The 24,441-nt window shown below is 43.4% G+C and overlaps 1 protein-coding gene across 9 annotated transcripts in view; it reads right to left on the bottom strand.

Moving 5' to 3' along the window:
- arhgap23a (Rho GTPase activating protein 23a) overlaps positions 1-24,441 on the bottom strand; it is a 67,670-nt gene that overhangs the window by 3,938 nt on the left and 39,291 nt on the right. For 3 of the 9 annotated variants that reach the window (XM_063472305.1, XM_063472302.1, XM_063472296.1), the window contains exons 2-23: positions 23,062-23,265; positions 20,130-20,154; positions 18,852-18,944; positions 17,992-18,070; positions 17,189-17,249; positions 14,082-15,678; positions 10,227-10,382; positions 9,292-9,400; positions 9,161-9,203; positions 7,804-7,941; positions 7,413-7,721; positions 7,244-7,305; positions 6,898-7,016; positions 6,268-6,386; positions 6,017-6,169; positions 5,282-5,360; positions 5,109-5,182; positions 4,918-5,007; positions 4,700-4,825; positions 4,562-4,603; positions 3,739-3,832; positions 32-63 (exon numbers count right to left, since the gene is read on the bottom strand). In XM_063472305.1, the coding sequence (XP_063328375.1) occupies positions 32-63; positions 3,739-3,832; positions 4,562-4,603; positions 4,700-4,825; positions 4,918-5,007; positions 5,109-5,182; positions 5,282-5,360; positions 6,017-6,169; positions 6,268-6,386; positions 6,898-7,016; positions 7,244-7,305; positions 7,413-7,721; positions 7,804-7,941; positions 9,161-9,203; positions 9,292-9,400; positions 10,227-10,382; positions 14,082-15,678; positions 17,189-17,249; positions 17,992-18,070; positions 18,852-18,944; positions 20,130-20,154; positions 23,062-23,265 (3,804 nt within the window). The remainder of the gene's footprint in view (positions 1-31; positions 64-3,738; positions 3,833-4,561; positions 4,604-4,699; positions 4,826-4,917; positions 5,008-5,108; positions 5,183-5,281; positions 5,361-6,016; positions 6,170-6,267; positions 6,387-6,897; positions 7,017-7,243; positions 7,306-7,412; positions 7,722-7,803; positions 7,942-9,160; positions 9,204-9,291; positions 9,401-10,226; positions 10,383-14,081; positions 15,679-17,188; positions 17,250-17,991; positions 18,071-18,851; positions 18,945-20,129; positions 20,155-23,061; positions 23,266-24,441) is intronic. The other 6 variants (XM_063472297.1, XM_063472300.1, XM_063472298.1 and 3 more) reach the window with 6 other exon arrangements.

The following is a 24,441-nucleotide window of genomic DNA, read 5'->3' as shown; positions in this document are numbered from 1 at the left end:
ATCAGGCTTGCTTCATGTGAGGAGAGGTTACCTTTGATTTCGCTGAATCACTGTTGGTTGAATCTGGGGAAAAGGAAATGGAGACATTTGTGGGTCAGAACGGACGAAGTAAACAAAAGGCCAGAACAGTCATGGTGGAGGACACAGAGGGAGTTGCTGTGATCATCACTTTTTTTTAAAAGGAAAAAAACAACAATAAATCAAAATAACTGCTCCTGCACTGCTCCCTGTATGTTCCTACAGACTTTAAAGCTGATTTTGCTATGAAGCAGGTTGTTTTCCATCAGGTGCAAAGTGGACAACACCGCCTGGGACATTGCTTCTTGACGTGCGGCTAGTCGCAACATCGGGGATGTAAGCAAATATTGATGTGATATAAAAATATTGTGTCTTTTTTTGGATAAAATTGTGTTTAGTCGCAGAAAACTGCAAAAGGTTTTAATCAGTACTTCACATGTTGCAGGCAGTAGTTCATTCTGTGCTGTTTTTATGGTGATGGATGCTTCAGGGACTCAGATTAACCTCCTAACGCCTAGGTCATGGCGACCTGTCTGGGGTTAGGGTTAGTTTTGTTTGGTCACATACCAAATAGGAAAAATTTTCATAAACAAGAAGATGTTAGATTTCCTATAAGGTCTAATACATTTTGACAGCATTAGACTCTTTTTTCTTGTAGAGGAAAATTTTATTAAAAGAGTGCAGGTTAACTAAGCCCCTATAAAGGGGTCAACAATGACCTGGCAGATGCAGATGGAACAGTTTTGATTGGATTAAATTTATACATATGATGTTCTGCTCCTTAACCTTAAATGGAGGAAAAAAAAAAAAAAATCACAATCGCATCTCTATACAACACATACAACGGTTTATTCTGTAGTGAGCAGTGCAGCTGCAGTTTTATCTCCGATTCCTGTGATGGATTTTTAAAGGAACTTGTTTTCCTCTGTGGCCTCGGACCATAACAAGAACAAAGACACTGAATCACACACTGGAGTTGTGTATTCAGGGAAAACAATGATTTGGGGGGGGGGGAAGCAGGGTTTGGTGTTGGAGGAGAAACTTCATTAGAAAAATCACGGCACACACTGATGACATCACGAAAAACACGGATGGCATCGGTCAGTGAAAGAAGCAGTACGAAAAAGAAGTACGAAAAGAAACACGTTCCTCACAAATGAATGCAGGAATGAAGCCCTGGATTTGTCTTTCGTGTATCGTAGTAAAGGGAACACCCAAATCTCTTGAGAAACCGGGGAGGGTTGGTAAGGTTTTCTGGATGGAGCTGTTTCTCAGGGAGTCAGCAGTAATGACCACGTCAGTGTACTTTTTGCTCAGCTTAGAGAAGTTCTCTCGTTTACTAGAAGGCTAGTGATGACATTCAAAATGTAACACAGCCTTTCTTACTGCTACACTAACATCACATTCCTAACGTTTTACTAATGCATTACTAACACATTACTAACGCATTATGCCAGCCCAAACTGGCTTTAGCATATAAAGAAACTAGTGTCACTATTTACAATTAGAGAGCAAAGTAAGAAATGAACCGACTGCGCCTGGATTTAGAAAACAACTTTTGTAAATCACCCATAAAACCAACAACACATGAGTTCTATTATTGAAAATCTGGCCTCTTAAGTTAACTATGGCGACAGCTATGAGCGGACTTAATAGACAGAAACAATAAAATATTAACAGACGACCCTTTTGAATCATTTTCATCTGAACTTTTCTAATGTGAGGATCTTTTTTCTGTTTCTTGAACATTTTTTTTCATTTTCATCTGTATAATTCTGTTGATTAGTATAGATTTAGTATACATTATTAAGATATTACACATGTTAAATATGATTTTGATGGGTAGGATACTTGAGTATTCTCTCCATACCATCACTGGTGATGATCCCAGTCCGAGCTTTGAACCCTAACCCTATGTTTGGAGACAAGCAAAAAGTACTTTTTGGAAAAAATTTGGATTTTTCTTTGGCCTTGACTGAAAAGACATTCTAGTAGCACAGGGTTAAAGTGAAGGTTAGGATCATCACTGATGATAACTTAGATCTCAGGGGTAAGGCAAAGTGAAGCTCAAGTGCAGCCCTGGCAGATTAACTGATCTCAGTACAAGCCTACATCAGCTGATACATTTCTAGGCAAATCTCATATAAGGCGCATAATTTAAGCTGCTTTGCAACCCATCTCCACCCCAGCCGTTCTTTTTGCAATGTGTTTGACTAAATGAGTATCATATCCTTTGCAACTGAAGCCAGGTCTGCTGCTCTTCCTGCTTGTATGCAGGCTGGCTGTTAGGAAACCTCAGAACAGACTATAGTAGTCCTGACTCAAATACAGTTATATGTTGCCCTACATAGCAACTTTACAGTTTGACAAGCAAGTACGGAACAAACTGTGAATGTAATTTTCCTTATAACCTTATTTTGCATATATATATATTTTTGAAAGATAATAATATGAGATGATTTGCTTGTTACCACATATGCCAGTGCCACATTAGACATTCCTAGTTCACACTGTGCCGATAACACATGAGAGGACACGTCCCTGTGAGTCCACCCCAAGTAATAAGCTAAACAGACTTCCTGTTACGTCTGCACTCACTTTGGCTACAAGGAGGGAGCTTCCAGCTGCCATCTTGAAGCTTTTACACAAAATATTTTCTTTTGAAGGGATAATGAAACAATGAAACAGCACCATGCAGAGTCCCTTTAGAGGCAGAAGTGGGGTTAGGATTTTTACGATGGGGCCACACAGACCGAAATTGCCTGTAGGATGAGTGCAGCGCAGTGCTCGGCAAGGCACAGGCCACCAGTGAAGGAGTTGTCTCTCAGTGACAGAGCACAGTTTACACTCCGGTGTCAGATAAAGCAGCTTTAACACTCAGAGAGCATCCAGTCATCCATTAATTCATTAGTCAGACTGGGGCTGACATTGAAGTGACATGTTTTTACAGAGACTTCAGTCTGACACTGAGAGGGAGACGCTGACTTTCAGGAGGGTAATGGAGACCATGGAGACACAAACCATCACCACCGCTAACACACACACACACACACACTCTCTCACACCCATTATTTCACTTTCACAGTATGGTGCACTGATTTGGTTGCACACACACACACACACACACACACTCACAAACAGTGCCATCCTACCGCAGTGGCTGCTCCACAGGCTCAGCTGAGAGAAGGAAATGCAGAAATGTACAGAGAAAGTGAAAGGTGAGCAACATGGAGGGGGGAAAAAAAGAGGTCAGCAGAAAGAAGAGAAGTAAAGGCACACTATCAAACACAGAAACACTCAAACTGCTAACGGATGTTCATTCCTTGAGCTGCTTTCCAGTTCTGTTGGAAAGTAGGGAAATCATACTTTAAACTGGGACAAACTTCCAAGGAGAATTCTGAATCAGGCCAGGAATTCTATCAACTGCCTTTAAGCAAACAGAATCTGTTAGTTCTAGAAATATATTCCTTCAGATTAATTGTAAAAACCTCTCAGTGGAACTTCAGTGATCATTGGTTTCTTTTAATATTTATAAATGTATTACCGTTGTCTTGTTTTAGACAAACCTGGCCGCACAACATTCAACACACAAGTGAGGAATTACCTACTTCCAGGTTTAAATGAAAAGCAGCAGCATTCGTTTCGCGTTTACTAATTCTAGCTCAGTGCTACTGGTGCGGCTCGGTCACAGAAAGGCGGAGCTGTAAACAGCGTGCTCACCCGAGGCTTCGCCGAGCAGAGCGGTCCTGCCGATGTTGGAGAGCAGGTGGTCGATGTTGGGGGCGGGCTGCACGTCCTCCGTGTCCACTGGTGTCTGCAGGGACGGGGTAGATTTACTTTAAAAACTCGGAGCATTGCATCCATAAACTGTTAAGTATCCGCCGTAGTTTTAGGGGCCTTTTATGTCTTTATTATGGGCAGTAGATGACAGGAAATGAAGAACAGAGTGAGACAGACTCAAATTGGGGACGTGGCTAGCATCTCAATCCCTAGGCCAAGAGCTCAAATGCAGCTATCATTAATTCAGCTCCATTTCTGGAGATCAAGTGTAGCGGCTGCTGCATACTTATGAGACTATTATCATTAGGGAAATATTAGTTATTGAAACTGGAAGAAAATTCCTAGAAAGGTCAATAAGTCTTGAATGATTTGCTTTTGAATGCATGTCTCAACAATTCCCAATTTCACAAAGATTAAAGATTAAATGTCGCCACCAAACAGCAAAGTGACTTGTTGGGTTTGTCAGAGAGCTCCATCACATCATGAAAAGAAAAATCATAAATATTAAACAACCAAATAAAAAGAAATAATGAATGATGTGACTCCTCACTCAACCAGTAATTTTTCTTAAAATGTTGGATACAATGTTTCAAATTCCCGCAATAGTGGATTTTCTTTTTTTCCTGTCATTTTCTAGAGTAATAGAGATTCTTTCGCAGAGCTGCTTTACAGTTATCTGCAGTGACGTTTGCAACTTTGTGCCAAACATTCTGCACTATTTTTTTGTCAGCTACAGCATCTATCATTGCCTCTGAAAGCATACCTTCTCATCCTTGTCTAGCTCGTCAGTGAAAAACCAGGTGCACTGCAAGAAAGCCGGAGAAAGAAATACTGAGCATGACTTGGATACTATTAAGGATGTAAGTGAATTATACTGCATGTGCGCGTTTGCATCTCTCACGTGTTGTATGAGCGTTTCTACGATCTTGTAGCGGTCGGGCATGTGAGTGACCATGTCTTTCATGTTGTCCTCAGACGTCCGAACCAGCGTCGGCCCAAACACGAGAGCCAAGTTACGAGGCTCCATCTAGAGACGCCAGGAACATATTGACGACATTAATGCCAAATACTTAACAGTGGATACATTTCGTCCGCATTTACAAACTGCCTTTATCTCACCTTGTTTTTATCCGAGTTGTCGGCTACAGTCTTCAGGTGACCAACCAGGAACTTGAGAGTGTGGTAATAATGATCTGGGAGGTCGCGGATCTATACAAGTGAAAGGAAAACAGAGTGAAATGTCAAAACCGTAAACCTGTTTAACCTGCCCGACTTCTGCACGCACTTAACCCAAGCGGGTAAACACGTACCAATTTCTTCATGGTCTTCAGTCTGTCGGATGCATTTTCCATCCGATTGGCATCGATGAAGTCGTTGTACTTGTCTGTTAAGATATGAGAAGATATAAAAAGTCAGATTAAGCTGTGTGATTAGGCTGCATAGCAATGTTTTGCGATGGCATGTTGGAACCTGTTGGTCTCACCGTTGGTGAAGAGTGGCTCTGGGAGTTTCCTGAAGAAGGATTTGAGTAAGCTACTGACGACATTGAGGTCCTGCCACTTCTGCAGACGACAGAGCACACAGAGACGACTCAGATATCGTTACGAATCACCTTTTGTACTAAAAGTGGCAGTTAATTGTTTCTTTTTTTCCTCTCTTTGAGGATCGACAGTATTCTTGCCTCTACGATCATGAAAAAAAAAGCGCATCCCAATGATTCAGCAGGCTTGTAGAAACACATTCAGGAGCAATAACTTTAAGTTATGGTTTTCTGCACGACTTTAGAAGCCTCTCACATTGTTATCGAAGAATTTCCTGGAATCTTTTCAAACAATCTTTGGGAAGACTGGAAGCTGTTCTTGAAGGTTTTCCATTTCTACCTCTTGGACATAACAGACTTCAAATTGTTTGGAAATGAGGCGCTCAAACTTGCTAATGATCAGTTTATCAAGTGCGTTCAATTAGCAGCACCTGGCTGCCACTTGCCATCTTAATCCCTGTGAAGCAATAAGTGTGTACTTACTGCTTCTGGATTTTGGCTTACTTTTTCCTAAATAAATTACAGCACTGAGGTTCATCTGAGGTTGCGTTTACAGGCTATTTTAAGACCTATGAAGCACCAGATGATTTTTTTATGTGCTGATATGTAAAATCTCAGAAATGTAAGAGGCTGCACTTTCTTTTTTACACGACTGAATGTATATTTATATTTCTGCACCTCCTCTGCAGGGTTGATGTCCACGCCTTTGTTGAGCTGCTCCTGGAGCAGCGACACCATGGCGTTATTCCCTGGGACTCGGTAAATGCCGGTGTATTCCAGACCCATCTCCTCCACGAGGCCACAGCAGATCTCCACAATCATTGGAACGAACTGCAGAAGGAGACACGGAAACATGTGATCACAGAAAATAAGGAAAAGGAAAACAGTTTTACCGCATTCAGGTGGTGACAGAGGTCAGTGTGGCTAACCTTGTTATTTGTACCAGGTTGACATTCCTCCAGCCTCACACCGAAAGCTTTGGGCCCAGCTTTCTTTGCCTTCTTCATGATGTTAATTCCCCATGGAGACTTGGGAGGGCTGCTCTCATCTGTAGGCAGGTTGAACAGAAACTTAGCAACTTCCATGTTTGACTAAACACCTTCTTATCAAAAGGCTGTCACCCATTAAAACAAAAATAAAAAAGGATTTGAAAACCAGCAGACTGCTTTAATAGAATGGGATAAAAAAAATCTCTAAACATTTGAAAAGGTTAGTACTTACTTTGGGCAAGAGTTGCACTTTTTAGGTCAGTCTTTTGTATTGTTGCTTTGTGTTAGCATGGTATAATTAAATATTGAAATAATATGGACAAAAAAGAGAAGAAACAACAAAGCAGTTGACTAAAGGTGCCTCCACAACAAGAGTGAATATGACAACTAAATGATGAGCTATTCACAACTTTGAGGAGTTCCAAATACACTCAAAATTGGTCCAATTAATTCTTTATAGTTTTGATCCCAAGATCAGTTTGAAGACAAAGTCGGTACCAAAGTTGGAGCCCAGTATTCAGCAAATGCCGAATGCCAGCGTGGATGGCTTCTAGTCTCCCCGACACTGACCTTTGCCTTCTGGTTTCGGGGAGCGTGGCGCTCCAGCAGCGTTCTCCGTCTTATTGAGCAGGAAGGGAGGCTTCATACGGGACAACTTGGGAGAGGAGTCTGGCTTGTTGACAGCTGGACTGTAGGGGGAGACAGAGAGACAGTATTACTGTTAGTATTGTTAGTATTACTGTTGTGGTTCATTTAAATTTAGCTGTATCTGCTCGTCCGGTGGCAAAAATCCAGTACAGGTTAGAGTAAAATTGACTTCAATTTAAGTTAACCTGCATTTTTCTGGTGTGTGGGAGGGGAATATCCAGGCAGGATGAGGAGAAGGGACAGCAATATTCATGATTGGGTGACTCACCTTTGTTTTCTGTAGTCATTAAGCTTCTTATTAATGAGGGCCTGCCTGGAAAAGCCGAGCTCCTGCGAGACATAAACACGCCTGCATTATGAGTCTGAGGTTTTCACTGAGAACATATTAAATGCATCCAGTTATTGAAAATCTGCCCGGTAAAAGTGTGTTCTCTGACCTCGTTGTCTATCTTGCTGTTCTCCCCGATGACCTTTATCCAATTCAGCATGTCCTCCCGGTCCTCCGCTTGCAGCAAGTACTCACAGAAGTCCTGGGTGGTCAGCCGGAGGGCGTGCTTTCGTTTGGTCTCGCTGTACGCGATGTCCACCAGGCAGCCCCGGATGCTGATCGGCTGCTCATCCTCGGCCGAACCTCCAATTGTGGCTCCGCGAAGCACCGCCTCCCGCTTATCCTTGTAGAGGAACAGCGATTGGGAGCGAAGAACCGAAAAGACGCGCTTCCACGGACGCATGGCGCTGCCTACCTTCTGTGAAGGAAAGAGGAGATGTGATGCGACTCCTTTGCTATGCTTTCCAGATTTCTCTTGTAATCAAGCTCGATTTGCCCACCTTGCCCTTCTCGGTGTGGATCTGCTTGTAGTGCAGCCATCCTTCTCGCCGTACATCGATGTAAGTGATGTTTCCCAGCTCCGAGGTGGAGTGGCGTTTCGACCGAACCTCCTCCGCTGTCCCGATGTTATCCAGAGACTAAAACACAACCAGAAAAGTTTTCAGGAAATTTGTTGACTTTCTGTTTTCAGTTAGCTAGTGTTTAGAGTGGATTTTCTCATTTCAAGTTAGTTTTTATTATCTGAAAATGTTTCGTTTTAGTTTAGATTCTGTTGGTTTCAGCGTTAGTTTTAGTCTTTTGTATTTTGGTTGTATAACATTTTTTACCAAACTAACAGAAACCAAAAGTAAGCATTTTACTTTTTCTTTTAAAGTTAGTTTTCAAAGTTCACAAAATGGTTTCAGATAGTTTTCACTCTCTGTTTATTTTTTATTTTAGTTGGTTACTTTTTATAACTTTAATACTTATTTTTAACCCTTTTTTTACTCTCAAGCTAGTTTTATAATGTGCAAAAATACATTGATGCATATTATTTTGTGTTGCTAATTAATGTTTAAATTTAAAATTGCTTTTAAAACTACTATGCAACAGTTTCAAAGAAAACTGTACTCTTCATGCTGACCTGGCAGAAGACTGCAGTAGTTTCCATACTGCAGGATTTTGCAACGGACGAACCACCAGTTCAACCATCAGCTATCACACCTTTATGTGTCTTTCTATATGGCCAAATATTACCTGATAAAAGCTTTATTAAAACATAACACAATCCTTTCCTTGCACAAATAAAAAGCTGATTTAAAAAGCTGTAATAACAGAAGACACACTCATAGTGTTCCAGTGTAACCAGCAGCTCACGGTAGCTGTAGTTAAATTATATTTAACGTTGGCAAACTTAAGCCACGTGACCCAACACTTCATTTCAGACTTTATGACTCTTTTATGGCAGCGTGTCACAGAAAAAACACCTCACTGGTTTTAATGACAAAAGTTTAATATGATTTGTGTCTCTGTAGCTCTGCGGTGGGAGGAAGAAGTCATTTGAAACTCCTTCAAAACCTCAGCCTGAATTTGATAATGATAATTATAATGATTATAATAACTTGTTTTAGATGTTTGTGCAACCATCCATCCATTTTTTGTATGACCACATTTAAAAATATTAATGTTGGTTTGCCATAATTAATTCATTGCCTTAGTTAAATAAATACAAATGACTATTTTAAATTCAATGTGGGTTGATAATGATTTTGTTGCATTTGTTTGCATTTTAGCTTCGTCTTTGAATTTTATGATAACATGCAAAGTATTTACAGATCGTGTCAGTTTATGTGCAGTAATAAAAAGTGAGGAACTCACCCCATCTGTGAAGAAGCTCTTCACTCTTTTTGGAAGCCTCCTACTTGAATATAACATCACAACAAAGAGTCGTTAATATTAATAATGTGAAATATGATTTCTATCAGATGTCTAGGATCTGCAGTACTTACAAGGATCGTCCGTCCTCTCTGAACGTGTTGAGTCCTTCGTCACATGACTTGGAGCGCTCGCTGGAGATGGCTAGAACATAGGAGGAACGGCGACTGGATTTAATACTGCCTGCTCAGTGAGGGATGAATGAATGAATGGAGAGAACGAGAGAGAGAGAAGAGAGCAGAAAGAAAGAGAAAGAGAAAAAAAACAGAGAAAGAATGTTGATGTAATGCCAATCACCAGAGTGGATGGTGTTGGATTAGGAGATCGGGGCAGTGAGGGAGGAAGCGGGAGGTGGTGGAGGAGGTGGGGGGGATTTACAGGGCGAGTGAATCAGCGACTTGGTGGAGATGGTGAGTAGGGACATGAGCTAGAGGAGTGGGTTAGACAGGTTTCTTTGGACCGTTTTCTCACCTCTGGCATACAGGTGTACACACCGATATTCGTTTTTTTGTGCAGTTTTTTCACAATCAAGCAAGTCTAGGTTTGTACACCACCAATATGGGCTAAATTAATTTGAAAATACACAGATTGGGCTTCATGCACACTTAGAATTGTGACCAAAAAATGATCTAAACCAATGTGTTCAAGTCCAATCTACAAATTCAACATGCAAACTGCTGAAAATTCATCTTGTCAAGCTATTTTGGTTTTTAAGGCGTTCAAGTGAGATTTTAAAGTTCACTTCTCATAAAAACAAACTTTTTTTCAGTTCTATAAAATAAAACATAAATTTCCACAACTTAAGTGCATCCTTAAGTTCAAAATTTCAGCTTTTTCCCCCCAATAAGAGACATAATGCTTCATAAGATGGAAATTACAGCAGTTATAAAATTGTATACTCTCTTCAAATCTCATGCATGCTTCATAAATCCACATCGGAAATAAAAGGAGAAACTTAATTTTTGGCTGCATGCAGTGGCGAGGAAGGGAGGGAGGAGGGGGCACTCACTGCAGTCGTGTGAGAAGAGCCTAGTGAGGGGGAAGGTGAAGGTGGGGGATGCGGGGCTGTTGACCACGGCGGGCGTTGAACTCATGCCGCTGGAGACAACGGAGGACGCCGGCACGTGCCGGGCGCGCAAATCGGCGCCGGGGCTGGTTGGCTCGTCTGTGGGCGGGTGGAGGGAAGGAAGGAAAGGGAGAAGGAGAAGGGTTAGGTGTTAGCAAAAAGGGCGAGAAGGTAAGAAAAAAATGGGTTGGGTTAGGAGAAGGTAAGGAGAGGAGAGGTTTTAAGGTAGAGGAACGATGAGGAATTGGAGGATTACCATCAGAGAGACTTAAAAAGAAAACGCTTTTCACAGTTTTTTTCACTTTATCTTTAAATTTGACTATCACCTTAAAACATTTACCACAATACTTTAACGTGATGCACTTCCAGATTCACATGAGAAGTACAAGAAAGTCAGAAACACATACATTTATATGGTCATTTAAGAACACACAGATGAAGCAGAAGTCACTAAAAGCTCCTGTCCTCTCTCAGGAAAGTAAGCATAACTGCGACCCAACTACAGTAAGAAAAAGTCACACAGGAACATGGCTGAACAGGCAAAAAGCTTACAGAAAATACAATACCTGCGTCTTCTGCTGCCATAGGAAGAACTGTTCAGTAGCTAACAGAGAGGAGGGGGTTTTGTTACAGGTTTACTGGCCCATGGTTTCAGTTCTTTGTGAAATCTACCCTAGCGCAGGCATGATCTGATACATGCAAGAGAAACCGTTACTGTCCAAAAGGTAGAAAATAAATTATTGGGCATGAATGATCTTTTCCTTTCCTTTCCAACATAAGAATTCTGGGGATTTTTTTATGCTGATAAAGAAACGTAGTTTTTAAGAAGACAAAGGCATAAAATGGTTAGGATCACACAGGCTACTAGTCATCAGCAGTTTCAGGTAAAGTAAAGGGATATGAAACTCTAACGCACAGAAACATTCATACACAAACACGCTCACACTTCCCGACTGACAGCGAGGATTAGGGGCTGGTCTGATATTTGCATATAGTGAGGAGAAGCTGGATTTGCCCGTGACGTTTTAAATTCTCAGGACCGAAATGCGTCGAGGCTCTGGTTTGCTCTTGGAGGAAACAGCAGAGGGCAGCACAGCCTCACTCCGCCACACCTCAACTGACCACCACATGGTCATTTTAGAAAAATCCTGCACTGGTTTCATATTTAATTTTCTACTTGACTGTTTCCCTATTTTAATAACCATCTCTCTTCTTACAGTCCAGTCCTCTAACATCCTTTGTCTCTTCCCTTTCTTCATGCTCTTCTTCCCGCCCTCGCTTTTCTATTCTTCACTCCTGTGCATTTTAGAGGCCGACATAAGGCGGAAAAAATTCCCAGTCTGGGATAAGGAATCTGCCTGTTTACAGCATGGCCCAGAAATAGCCGGGCTGTGGGTTTAACAAAGGCCGTCATTAACAGGCAGCCAGAGTGAGCTCAGAGCCACGACACAGAGACAGACCAGCAGAGGGGAGCAGCATACTGAAGTACACTGTGCCGCTGCTCTACAGTACATATAGTAAAGCAGGAATTCCTGACTCAGATTTGTCCTGGGACGAATGGGTGAAGATAGAAGAAATGCTTAAAGACGCATTCCTCTTTGGAATATTTACTTTCTTAAGAGGGACCTATTGTGCTCCATTTCTAGTTTTTATCCTCTGCATGATATACAGTTCTAAATAATTCTTATTTATCTTTATTGCATCTAAACTGGACCTCATTTCATGGACTCTGAACTATCTGAAACCAACCCGTTTAGCTCCTCTCCCTTTAGGGCAAAGATGCCAGCTTTCCTTTGACTGGCTGTCCCTCACAACTAGAAGGTTTGAACTCCATGTGGAGTTTCTTAGGGATATTCCTTCTCTCTGACATCATACAGAGCCAAGAGTTGAATATAAATAGTCTGAAGCCTGAGTTTTTGCAGCATGTTTTACTAGCTACTGGGGGTGATTAATACCCCTGTACTCCTGCTTACGAAATATCTCAAAGAATTAACTGACTATCAGTTTGTTTTACATGACAGATGCAATGTAGCAACTGTAATTCAATGTAGAGAAGTTTAGACCAAGAAAAATGAGAGAGAATGAGCCTGAGAGTCAGAAATACAAAGTAATTGAAAGCCGGTGCCTGTAAGAAAACACAGAGGGCCAGTACACGAAGTCCATCATGTCCAGGGTCCAGCTAGTAAAGACAGTCATAGAATGAACCCCCACATAAAACCCTTCATCTAGTAGAGCAGTACAATAGCTGCATTGAAGGCGGGAGCCCCCACTGTTCCCCACAAGGACCATGACAAAAACCTCCTGCCAATTTACAGCTTACAAAGACTCCAAGTGGGCGCAGAATAAAATCCTGCAGCAGCATTCGATATAATTTGTCGTTTCATTTTGTATGAGCTACCAGAAACAGAGAAAGTATTAAACACTTCATTGAATTTAGGAAAAATTCAATATGGTGTACGAGATTTGATAAAAACACACAGTATCTGCATTCAGACACGCTTTGCCTTTGAGCTGCTATCTCACAGACACCCATGCTTTGAAAAGAAGAAGAAAAACAACAGCCCATGAAATTGCATGTCCCTAAACAGCCTCAGATTATATCAGCATCTGCGTCAGTTAGAGAAAGAAAGAAAGAAAGAAAGAAAGAAAGAAAGAAAGAAAGAAAGAAAGAAAGAAAGAAAGACTACTTCTTGTCTATCCTAGTTTCAGTTTATGGATATTAAACATGTCCTGGCCTGCTGCTCTGGCTGCTTGGTTTCGTTTAATTCAGGTGAAAGTACGAGGCAAGAATGTGCTCTGACGGATTGACAGAGAGGCCGAGAGATGCCTTCCTGGTTTCCTGTATTTTCTCTCTTTAAATGATTCTCTGGGGCAGAGCGCAGCTTGGCTCAAATATCCACAGTCATTCCAAGATGGGTCAAAGCTTCCCAGTCAGCTGATTTGAATCTATTCAACATTAGTGCAAGTTTTCCCCAGGCTGCGAGTGGGCGATATAGGCAAGTCCAGCCTCACCGGCTGACTTCATTTGCTTGTGGTTTGACTTTGACTAATGTCCGTGTCAAGTGATAGAATCTAATCAGAAGCCTACAGGGCCCCTTCTGTTTGAGCCTTTTCAGAGCAAGAAACAAGCTCAAACACGATCGCAGTCAACTCCCACTGACGGCAACATATGCAGGCCATAACTGTAGAAAACAAACAGAAAAGGCTGCATGTCCTGCTTGGACAGTGCTATGACAGATCATTATTAGTATTACTGGTTTAGATTAAAACCATTCAGAGCACTGTCAGTAGCTGTTGAGCTCCTGTCACGCCTCAACACACAAAATCAAACTCCACCAATGTGAAATTGAAAATTATCCCTCTAAACAACAACCCACATTCAGGAAGTCCAGACCTCCACCTCATTTCCTCAGCACAGTGAGGTGACCTTAAAGTCAGGAGGGCAGCCAACAGGATTAGTGAACTCCCATCGCACATACGACTAATATGGTGCGTAAGACTGTGGGAATACCGCAATTACCCAACGCAAACATTCACAGACGGATCGGAAACTGCGTCTGGGCAGACTCTGGCGTCTGAATATACAGACGAGGAGGAAATTAAACAACACACAAATTCAAATTTTCATCTGCTTTGCATTTCCTCTCGGTTAAGCTTTCGCTAACGTTCAATAAACACTCAGTGTAGATTACATTTTAGAGGACGACTAATGAAATCTCAAGGTCAGTGTGGGGTTTTTTTTGTGTTAGGGAAGTAGGAGAAGGGACATGGGAGGAAGCTTGGAGGCTCCCTACTCACCTATGAAGGGGATGGAGGCCAGAGAGTCATCCTCTAGTGGGAGGGGAGCAAGGTTTCCATTTGGTTTGCCTGAGGCTACATCTCCTGTGGAACCGGGAGCTGGGGCTGAGTCTTTGGGATCAGGAGAAAACAAAGAGGGTTCTAGCCCATCCAAAGGCAGGGCGTAGTGAGGGTGACGCATACCCTGGACATTCCTCCGCCCGGTGGGGGGTTTCTGCCTCATCACCACTTCCTGGGTCTGTGCCACCAATTCAGCCTGCCCTTCCACTGCCCCTCGTTCCCTCTCGTGGTTTGTTGGCCTGTACCCTCTGTCCTGGGATTCGGGCGTGGCGGAGGCAACTGGAGTTGTGGTGGAGGCAGTGGCAGGTGCTGGCGTCCCCTCTGGAGGGCTGGTTTTAGGTACTGGGTTCCAGTTTAAGTGGGGGCCAGAGTATGAAGGGTCCTTGAACGAATGAGCCTGCTGCAGGATGCGGCCTGTTTTGCGGTAAAAAGATGGGCTGTAGCTACGGTAGCCCACCGGCTGGTCGTCCACGCTCTGTCCAAGAGGAAGCCGCCTGCTCTGAGTGGGCGCCGGCTGTGGCTGGGTGTGGGTCTGTGGGTGGTGTTTAGAGGTTGGCTGTGACTGCCGGGACACTTGAGGAGCTTGCGCTGCGCTAAAATGGTTGCCCTGCCTGTGGTAAGCGTCAGTCCTCGGGGGAGGCTGGGGGGCCTGCTGGAGCCACGCGGGCCTGTCAATCCGAGGCGAGACCAGTCCAGCTGCTCCTCGGTCCAACATCTCTATCGAGCGACCATGGTGGTCGTAGAGGGCGAGCAAATTTTCAGAGCGTGTTCGAGTATAGTTAGAGGCAGTGTGGTCTCCGTAGGACCAGTATGGCTCCCCTTGGGGTCCGGGTCCTGACTGCTGAAGTAAGAGCAGAGTGTCCTGGGAGGCGCTGTGTGGCCAGCCACCTGTACGCTGCTGCTGCCTCCTTGATTCACTGAGCCGGTCTTGAGAGTAGCTCCGATGGCGGGTCTGCATCTTGCGTACTGAGCGATCCGGCTGCTGGTTGTAGTACCAGTCAGAGAGGGCCTGCTGGCAGCGGTCACTGCGGCTGTGGCTGACCTGTGGCTGAGGGGGACTGGTCCAGGCTGAGCTGGACTTGCGTGGTTGAGCCTGTGAAGAGCTGGCACCATGGTGGTTGGGGTAGTGAACTTGTAGCGGGCTGGACAAAGGGCCTCCGGAGGAGGAAGACGAAGAGTAGGAGCGTCCCCTAATCTGGCCCTGAGGCTGCTGGCTGGTCATACCGTACTGGATCTCCTCTGTGCGGTGGGCTGGACTGCTGTGACCCACACCACCGGGCTCGCCTGGCCGCCCCTCCTGCCAGCTGGCGGGGCTGCACACAGCAGATCGGTTGTCCAAGGGTGATGAGGGGCTGGAAGAACCTGGCCAGCGACTCCAGTTATCCAGCTGGTTCTGGCCCATGGGGGATGAGAGGGGAGCTCCAGAAACTGACGTCGTCTTGGAGCGTGGGTAACATAGGGGGGGTGGCGGCGGAAGGTTTTCAGCTCCCCCAGCGTACGGTTCATTACCCGTCAGGTAGGCATCCTGGGAGTACGCCTAGAGAAAGGAGGGAAGATGGAGGAACCGTGAGAACAGACGTGACAGGAAGAAATGTGAAATTACAAAGGTAGGTAGGTAGGTGTGTGTCTGTGTGCGTCTATGTATGTGTGGAATGAGAAGTTTAAATAAAAATGGGCTCTTCCTGTAAACAAGTTTGACAACGGCACAGTGTCGTGCCGCTTTACACACAACAACAGCCTGAAAGGGGAAGCTTCTGAGTTATTGCCACAGTTTGTCCCCGAGGCCTCGGCTCTCCACACAAACACAAACTAGCTACCAAACTGGAAGAATTCCCCGAGAAAAAGCCACAACACTCACCGCACTGCAGCCAGCTATAAATACAAAAGTGTCCTCTAATGTTATCTAAACAAATACAGAACACACACACACTTTGCTGCTTTAGGTGAATCCAAATGTAAATAGCTAGCTTTAAATTACCCGATCATTTCAGGAATCGGCCACACTGCCATATTTAAACCAAAAACACACCTACTTCCAGTTATTTTTAAGCTCGCATGACAAAGACATTTTAAATCAGAGACAGTCTGGCACTTTTAAAGGTTTACCTAATGAAACGTTTAGGCTGTCCAACAGAATCCAGAGCCTTTCCACAGCCTGTGCGTTAAGACTGAAGCCACACAAGCAGAAAAAGAAGAGCTCCGCGGACGCGACAGCTCTGCAGCTAAAACATTCTGCTCTTCATTTTGTACCGCGTCCTCGTCCGCAAACATCCAGACTTTAACTTCTTTTCTTTTCCTTTGTATTTGTGACTTTTCTATCTGCTCTATCGACTTGTTTCTGCCTCTCTCAGATCTTTCCAAACTCCCTCTCTCCTCCTCCTCATCTTACTCCACCCTGTGGGAGTGTGGAGGGAGGTGCGCGGGATTGGTGAGGTCATGCTAGGAATGCAGCAAATACAGGCGTAGCAGCGAGGGGAGGAGCGAGACAACAGAGGAGGGGGTTTATAATATTAAGACACGGCAGGACGCTTGTAAGGAGAGGGCAGTTTGGGGCATTTCTGGGAGGAACGGTGATGCTTCTGCATCTGTGAGAAAGACCAGTTAAATCAGGTCATCTGGTGTTTGTGTGCGTTGACGAGTTGCTCCAGGTTAATGGGAGGGGCATTTAACGATGCATGTTGGATCTTGTGAAAGAGCAACCTGTGGAGCGATAAAAATGTGTTTTACGGAACATGGGTGTGTGAGTGAGAACCGAGTTGTTGGGGGTTTTTTTTTTTCCCCAAGCACAAACTTTGACAGATACCAGTGGTTTTAAATGATCATGTGTTGTAATCTAAACACAGAGCGGAGAGCCTGTGAGTCACTCTGCAGCCATTCTAACAAAATTTTGAAATTCTTCAACAGTGACGCCGTGAATCATCTCTGCAGACTTCTGCAGTGTCCTAAAATAATGCATGTAATATGTGTGGGTTTATTTTGTGTGTGTGTGTATTTGAGGTGAGGGGAGGGGAGGGGGGTGAAATATGTGTGAAAAATCTCATACTCACACTTACCAACTGAAGCACATCTTCATCCTTTGGCATAATGGAGAGCTCCAACACGCTCTCACTGCAGGACACGTGCGACAAAAAGAGACAAGAGCAAGAATAAGACTTCAGAGACAACATTTGTACCTGTGGATTGTTATAGCTAAAATAAAAATACAATAAAATCAAATACAAAAGAAACCTTAAACAAACTCCAGCTATTCTTAAACGAATACTAGTTAGGAATGCACTGATTTGAGCAGGAGGATAATGAATCAGTTCCATCGGGTAATCTGAACTCAGGTATGTCACTTGATGTTTCATACCTTCCATTAAAACTCATAATATACAGCAAAAGACTAACAAACTATGTGAAAGGCAGAAAGCCAATCAGAACAGTTGATTGTTGGGATTTTTTAGTTAATGTTTTTTTGCCCTTGTGTGAATTTTTAGCATTTAGATTGATGAAATTATGTTATTTAAAAAAACAAAAAAACACCTGTGGCCCAATTAAACAAGTATATTTGTAAATGTGAAGTCACGCACTCCCTCCTACATTACATTTGGGCCATTAGATATGATTTGGATGCGTCGCATTGATCTGTCATGAGGTTATTCACATATCTCAGGGTGAAACAAGCTATTCCTGTTGCTGCCTAGCTCGGCTTATAGCCAGATGGTAAGCTGGCAAGCATGAAGATATGCACGAGTCAGTGCACATATCTCCACTCCACTCCTTTGACTTCTCTTTGGATTTTGAAGTCACAGGACAATAAATCAACACCTAAAAGGCTCTGAAGGGGCTCACAGGAAGGGATTCTTACCTGTTTTGAATGAGGGCGATCACCTGTGAGTACGTCTTTCCTAGAATACTTTCTCCATTCACTTTCACCAGACGATCCCCTGCACAGCATGGACAGTCATATTATATCACTGATACATTTGAACAATGAATCTGCGAACTCTGACCTTTAAAGCAAGGGGAAATGATAAAGAAACTGGGTAAGGGGTAAATTCCCTGAAGGCATAATAAAAACCAGGAGTGAAAAATAAGTAGTGTACTTTTTGAATAATTGACTCTGGGCTGTCTAAAGTCAGCAAAACCAAAACCACATTAAGCAAATCACCTGTATTGGGTGGCATCAAAAGCCAGCTTTAACTTAATCTCACACTTTTTCCCTTCATGTGGTGTTCAATATGTCTTAAAGGCAAAAAAGTACATCAATAAAATTAAAATAGCTTTCAAGCATAAAGAACAGGTATGTTTAGTACAGCTCAGCTTTTGTGAACCAAGGCCTGGAGGAAAGGCGTCCGATAACTACCTGCTCAAATTTTATATGCATTTGCGGTTACTTTATGCAAGCTGAAACACATATGCGGTGCTCGCAGGGCGTGTGTTTGCATACGTTTGAGGTAGCGTGCAACTCTGTGGATGCGTCAGTTTGTGTTAAATCAAGCTGGTGCTTTAACACCGAGTACTGGTTTGCTCTGCTGTCACAGAAATACACAAGAGGTTCTGTAATAACTCTCGTCTCCTGTGAAGATCAGTTCTTCCCATAAATTTGTTTTTATTGTTAGTCAACTTCTCTCTGCATGCTCATGCAGCATCACATGACCTGCACACAGAACAGATTTCCAATGCAAATCGTGGCGTCCACACTCCTGCACAACATGTTCCTTTTACCTGTGCACAGGCCTGCTTGATGGGCCGGACCCTTTTCTCTCACGTTCTTCACAAATATAGTGTCCATTGGCTCCAACTGACCTTTCTGAAACCCTGAATGACAACAAGAAAAGAGGGGATGTGCAAAGATCAGGACATAGACAGATTCAGTTAATGCACAAGGAAAGAAAAAGAAATGCACATGTGAGTATGACCGTTCTTACCCATTATACAATATTATATAATATTATTAATCATCCAAATATTGTAAACAATAGTCAAATAGTAAATAATAGTAAAATAACTTAAATAAAATGGCATTCAATATTGGAGGTGCACAGTACAACAATCCATTAGTTTACATTTTTTGCATGAACTCATTTGGGTAAATTCACATGCATATCTAAGTAGACATGACATTGATATACAGATGTACTCTCTGATGTATTTGTTTTGCGATTACTTTATGAATATCACCTGGGAGTCCACGCCAGGCTGGTTGTTTGATAAGCGCTACACCCACAAATCTTTCAGAAGCGCCGAGTAAAGCTGCAGGCTCAAACAAATCTGTTCTCCTTCTGCTGCGCTACACCTACGAACAGTTACTGCTGACACTTTCTTTCAGTGCCCATCAGATATTTGTTAAGGGTTTATTTTTGACACGAGCAACGTGGCTCCACGGTGTAGTTGTTTACACGTTCACCTCACGAGTGAAGACTCCCTCGTCAGGTGAATCCTGGGAGGAGGCACAAATGCCTCGTGGGTTGTGTTAGGAAGAGCATCTCCTGTTAAATTCTTCCAAATCACATATGCAGAGCTACCTTCTGTCCCAACCCCGAGTGAACCAGGTAGCAGCTGAAAGTAGCACTTTTTCAGACGAGTAAATACGTCCATGAGCATCTAACTCAGAGGTTGTCAGACTGTGGGGTGCAAAACTAAGGTAAATCTTTTTCAGGGAAAATAAATAAGAGTCTGCTGATGCTACTGCATGTTTATTTATGTAAAATTACATTTCTTATTGATATATATATTGATAAACATTCACACTTTTTTCAACATCTCAAGTCAAGAAAACTAGAAAAAGCTGGAGAACCAGAAGTCTAACTGCAGGTGGATTTTTAGATGTAGTACTGGATAGTGTCCTGTAGGTGGCGCATAAAGGCTGCAGAGCAGGCAAGACATGAGGGAACTACAGTAGGGTCTTGCCTCAATTACATCATCATTATCCCTATCCCTGTAGTAAGCTTTAACTGGAGCACTAATAAAACACTGAGTAGGCAAAAAATAGAGGCAGCTCACCCTTTCCGTTACCGTTCTCCTCATCCTGCAAACAGAAAGACAGAATTACACATATTAGAGCAAATTTAAAGCGTAAAATTCCTATAAGAGACATTTATTGTTGTCCTAGTAATTACAAACACATTTGTTGAGATGGTCTTTGGCTGCGTTTAAGAAGTTCTAGACGAGAGAGATCTGATAGCGAGGGGTAAACTGTTCCACATGCACAGAAAGGTCGACATGTGATGCAACGCAAGCTCTGAGCTTTAAAAAAAAAAAGGTTTGGGAAAAGTTGCTACTTCAGACACTGTCACAAAATTGACCATATACAAAGATTTGCAGGATGGAAACTGGCTGTGCCACATGGAAAATTTTGCAACCAATAATAAAGTGCTTTTTTTTTTTTTCATGCCCATTCAGCATTCAACTTTTAGACCAAACTGAGGGGAAAAACAAATGCTATCACTACTTTTCCAGGCAGGAATGCTACCAAGTGCTGATTCGGGGTTTACATCACGTAGTAGAAAGGCCTCATACAGGGCCCTCATACTCCTGGTTTAAACACAGACATTTCAGCAGCATACGGCTTACTAACTTTGGCCACAGGTCTCAACCCCAGGTGACCTTTTTCCGAACAGAAACCAAAATGTGGAAGGATGAGATCAACTGTTTACAGCTTTCCCTCACGTGCCGGTGACTTCACTGACAATTTATGCCAAACCTCCTGACACCGACCTGTTTGTTTTCATGAGCTCTTAATGTTGCAGATCCAGCACAGACACTGACTATCTGGTTTGACAATCTGCAGGTGCTCATGACATCACACACACAGCGAGTAAATAAAGGTGGGGACAGTGAGAAACGAGGTGGTGAGATCTGATAGATGCAGGTTCTCTGATCACCTTCACACACACACACACACACACACACGCACAGACACACACACAATAAGCTGAGTGGACAGTTTGTGGGCAGGGGCACGGTGGGCTGACTGCTGCCGGGCTTTATCCTGCGCTGAGTGGGCTCATTCCGGGCTCTGCAGACAAAGGTGGAGGGTTTAGAGGCAGAGAAAGGATAGCTGCCGACCCTAGAATAGAACTCAGAGCTGGGGACACTCACCACCCGGCCAGTCCTAATTTCACCACATCCGGAAGGAGATGGGAAGAGGTGGACACAAAAGTCTATGCTAGGGATTCTATACATCTGGAAAATTACTCATCCCTTAATTTATGCGGATGTCTGGCACTGGATTTAAAAGACTCTAAACCTACCAAGGTGTCACACAAAAATACATCCGTATCCACCCTGTTGCTCACAAGGTACATCCCAGTTTTCAGTGATAATAAAACAGCAATTCATCACTGTATCATCACACTAATAACGTGTTACTTTAATGTAATGTAACAAACTTTTGGTCCAAAATTCAGTATTAAGATCAAAGTTACTGGACGCATAGTTATCTGGGGAGGTTCTCAGTCATCCAGGTCATGGAAGTCCGAGGAAAGCGACTGAACTTTGACCTCTCGATCCAAGAAACTTCTCCTTGATCAAATGGTTATGCAGTTACATAAACCCTTCAAAAAACAGTCTCCTCAGTTTCCAGTTCAACGGTGGCAAATGTGTACATTGCTTGGAATTTATTGCTCATAAGGAAAGAAATGTGACAGTAATGTGCAAAATGTGCCGAGAAACACAAGGCTGGTAGCTAAAGACCACAGACCACCCAAATGTCTACTCAGAATGAGTGAATTTTGACCAGGTAACAAAAGCAGAGATGAACAGGCTTTTAGCATCGGACAAATCTGTGGTACTGTAGTTACTTCTTTTTTTAGTTCACTTCATTTCACATTAAATAAAATACTGTTTTTTTCCAAAGTGAATAAAAATCAAGTTACATCCTAATAGGAGGAAGTGTCAAGAGAAGGTTGTGAAGATGCTGAAGGGTCCTGTTAGAACCACAACCCAGACGACCTGTAGACCTTCTAAATCGAGAGCATGAATGAGTCACAGACCCTGTGAATCTGTATTAATTGGACACTAAGAGGTTAATTTGGGAGGTTTCCATGAAGCCTCTTCAGATAAGAACAGAAAGATCTGTGAGTCCAATTGTCCAAAAAACAACATGTGATCCCTTCTGAGGCAGAGGAGACAAGGGCAGAAATGAGGCCAAAGGTCAGCAGTGGGCCTATTGTCCAGGGCTGGCATGGTACGGCCCGGCTGCCAGTGAGTGGTACCAGGATAAGACAACAGATCCCATTCAATTCGTGTTCCTATCAGCAGCTGCTAGATGGTGGGGTGGTATAAAAATAATAGAGGCCTTGTTTCAGCTGGCTCACCCCACCCCAGCCTCCACATCCCTCAATTTCACATCTGGAGACGTTTGCCCCCACACCTCAAACAGCTAAATAACCACTCGGGCTCATTTCCAACACCAGAACAAGCCTGAATTCACCAGGGACAAAAACAGGCCTGTGAAACAAACAGGAGTAAAATGGAGGTGTTTTTTAAATTCCTCAAAGTAGTAAAATCTAAGCCCTGGTTCTTGTTCTGTCTCCAAATCTTGTGCCTCTCTTCCTTTAACAGCTCGGTTTCTTCATCGTCTGCTGTCTCTAATCAGCCAGGCTTGTTTTCTCCCTTTGTCTTTGTGTTCATTTTGCTCCGCTCAACCTCGCTGACCCGCAGCCACAGTATGATTGGCTTTATCTCTGAGCTCAAATTGGCTCTCTCCTGAGTTCAGCGAGTTAAAGCTAAGGCCTTCGAAACCCCTTTAAATGCCAGCTAGGATGAAATGGAGACCATGTGTACTATAAAAACAAACACAAAGTACTTTGTGACACTAAGCCCTGAAGCACAAATGGTATTTTTTATAACATAATTCAACACTTTTAAACACCTTTAACATTTAAGGCATTTTCTAGTGTTTCAGGGACCTGCAGACATCTGTGACTCTCACCTTGACGTTAGTGTGCAAAGCGGATTCTGGAGGATAAACGATGAAGTGGCGTAATGTGAAACCGAAACCCTGGGAGTTCTTATGGAGGACCAGCGTCCGGGGACCCTTCCAGCCCATGCCGACCCCCTCCCTTCCCGGCCGGGTCGCCATCGGCGGCCGAGGGTTGTCACCGGCTGAGGAGAAACCATCCCTCCGCCCCTTAGCCTGTAAACACAAAGAGATCTGGTTAAAAACATTACCCCCAGCAGTAAAAGCAATTTTATACAAAAAGACTGCATTTTGTCATTTAGTAAGCAGGAATATATGCTTCTAATAAGATTTACGGGCATCAGAAATGTCAGCAATATCAGTTCTTTCCCATTATTCGCACCAACACTAGAGAAAAACCTGCAGTTGTCCAGATTTATGGCTCACTGGAGAAGCACAAGGTGCCTCTGTACTCAGTGACATTAACTCCGCCGCTGCCGGACTGCTCATTAGCAGCTTCCTCGTGAAGTCCTGTCTGCTAGCCTCTGCATGCCACCCAGCCTCAGAACAATAGTCAATAAACACACCTGGGGGAGGGCAGGGGGGACTATCAGAAAGAGGCCACGTCTAGACGGGGCCAAGCGGGAAATGCGGGTATCACCAAATTCAGACTACAGTGACCTTGGTCGTAATTATAGGGAGAGAAGATCCAGGGACTCTGAGAGTGGAGAATAAAGGCAGATTTTCAGCACAGCTCTCTAAATTTCTCATTCCTGCTGCCGAGTAAATAAGTCAGGCAAGCTCAGCTGACAGACACACGTGAGAACTATCACCTGCCTGCTGCCCCATCGACCCACATCTGTCAGTCAAACACAATCACCTGACCAAACAGGCAGGAGTGGGAGTGAGGGAGAGGAGGAAGAAGGGAATCTGAGTGCCAGCTCACAGCTTAAGTCTGCTGCACACATCAAGTCACTGCAAAACTTTTCTTAGTAAAACTGAACTCCCTGCACTCTCACACTCTCCCAAACTTAAATTAAAACACTGTAATGACTAGTCCGACCAAGTCAGCCCGGTCTTTCTTTATTTTGTTTAAAGCTGCAATCTTCTGCATACTGACGGTAAAAATAACTTCTTAGCATCTTACTGATGGACGCTACAGCACGAAAATGCAATGCAAGGCAGACAAAAGTAACATTTTTAACAGTTTCAGAAAGACAGATTATAAACAGTCGGATAATTTTTCTTCTTAGTAAATGATCATTTAGACAAAAAAAGACATTGATTTGTTTTTCATTAACTAAAGATGAGGGCTCACACTGATACGAGCAAACCAGGAGCTGCACGGGGATCTTAAATCACATTTTTACGCCTACGTACTGTTTCGGTTAAATCAACGATGAGCTCAGGAGG

The sequence above is a fragment of the Pelmatolapia mariae genome, linkage group LG4 (assembly GCF_036321145.2).
Source record: "Pelmatolapia mariae isolate MD_Pm_ZW linkage group LG4, Pm_UMD_F_2, whole genome shotgun sequence".
NCBI classification, from domain to species: domain Eukaryota; kingdom Metazoa; phylum Chordata; class Actinopteri; order Cichliformes; family Cichlidae; genus Pelmatolapia; species Pelmatolapia mariae.
The sequence above is the reverse complement of the archived record's forward strand: the minus strand, read 5'-3'. Positions and strand labels throughout refer to the sequence as shown.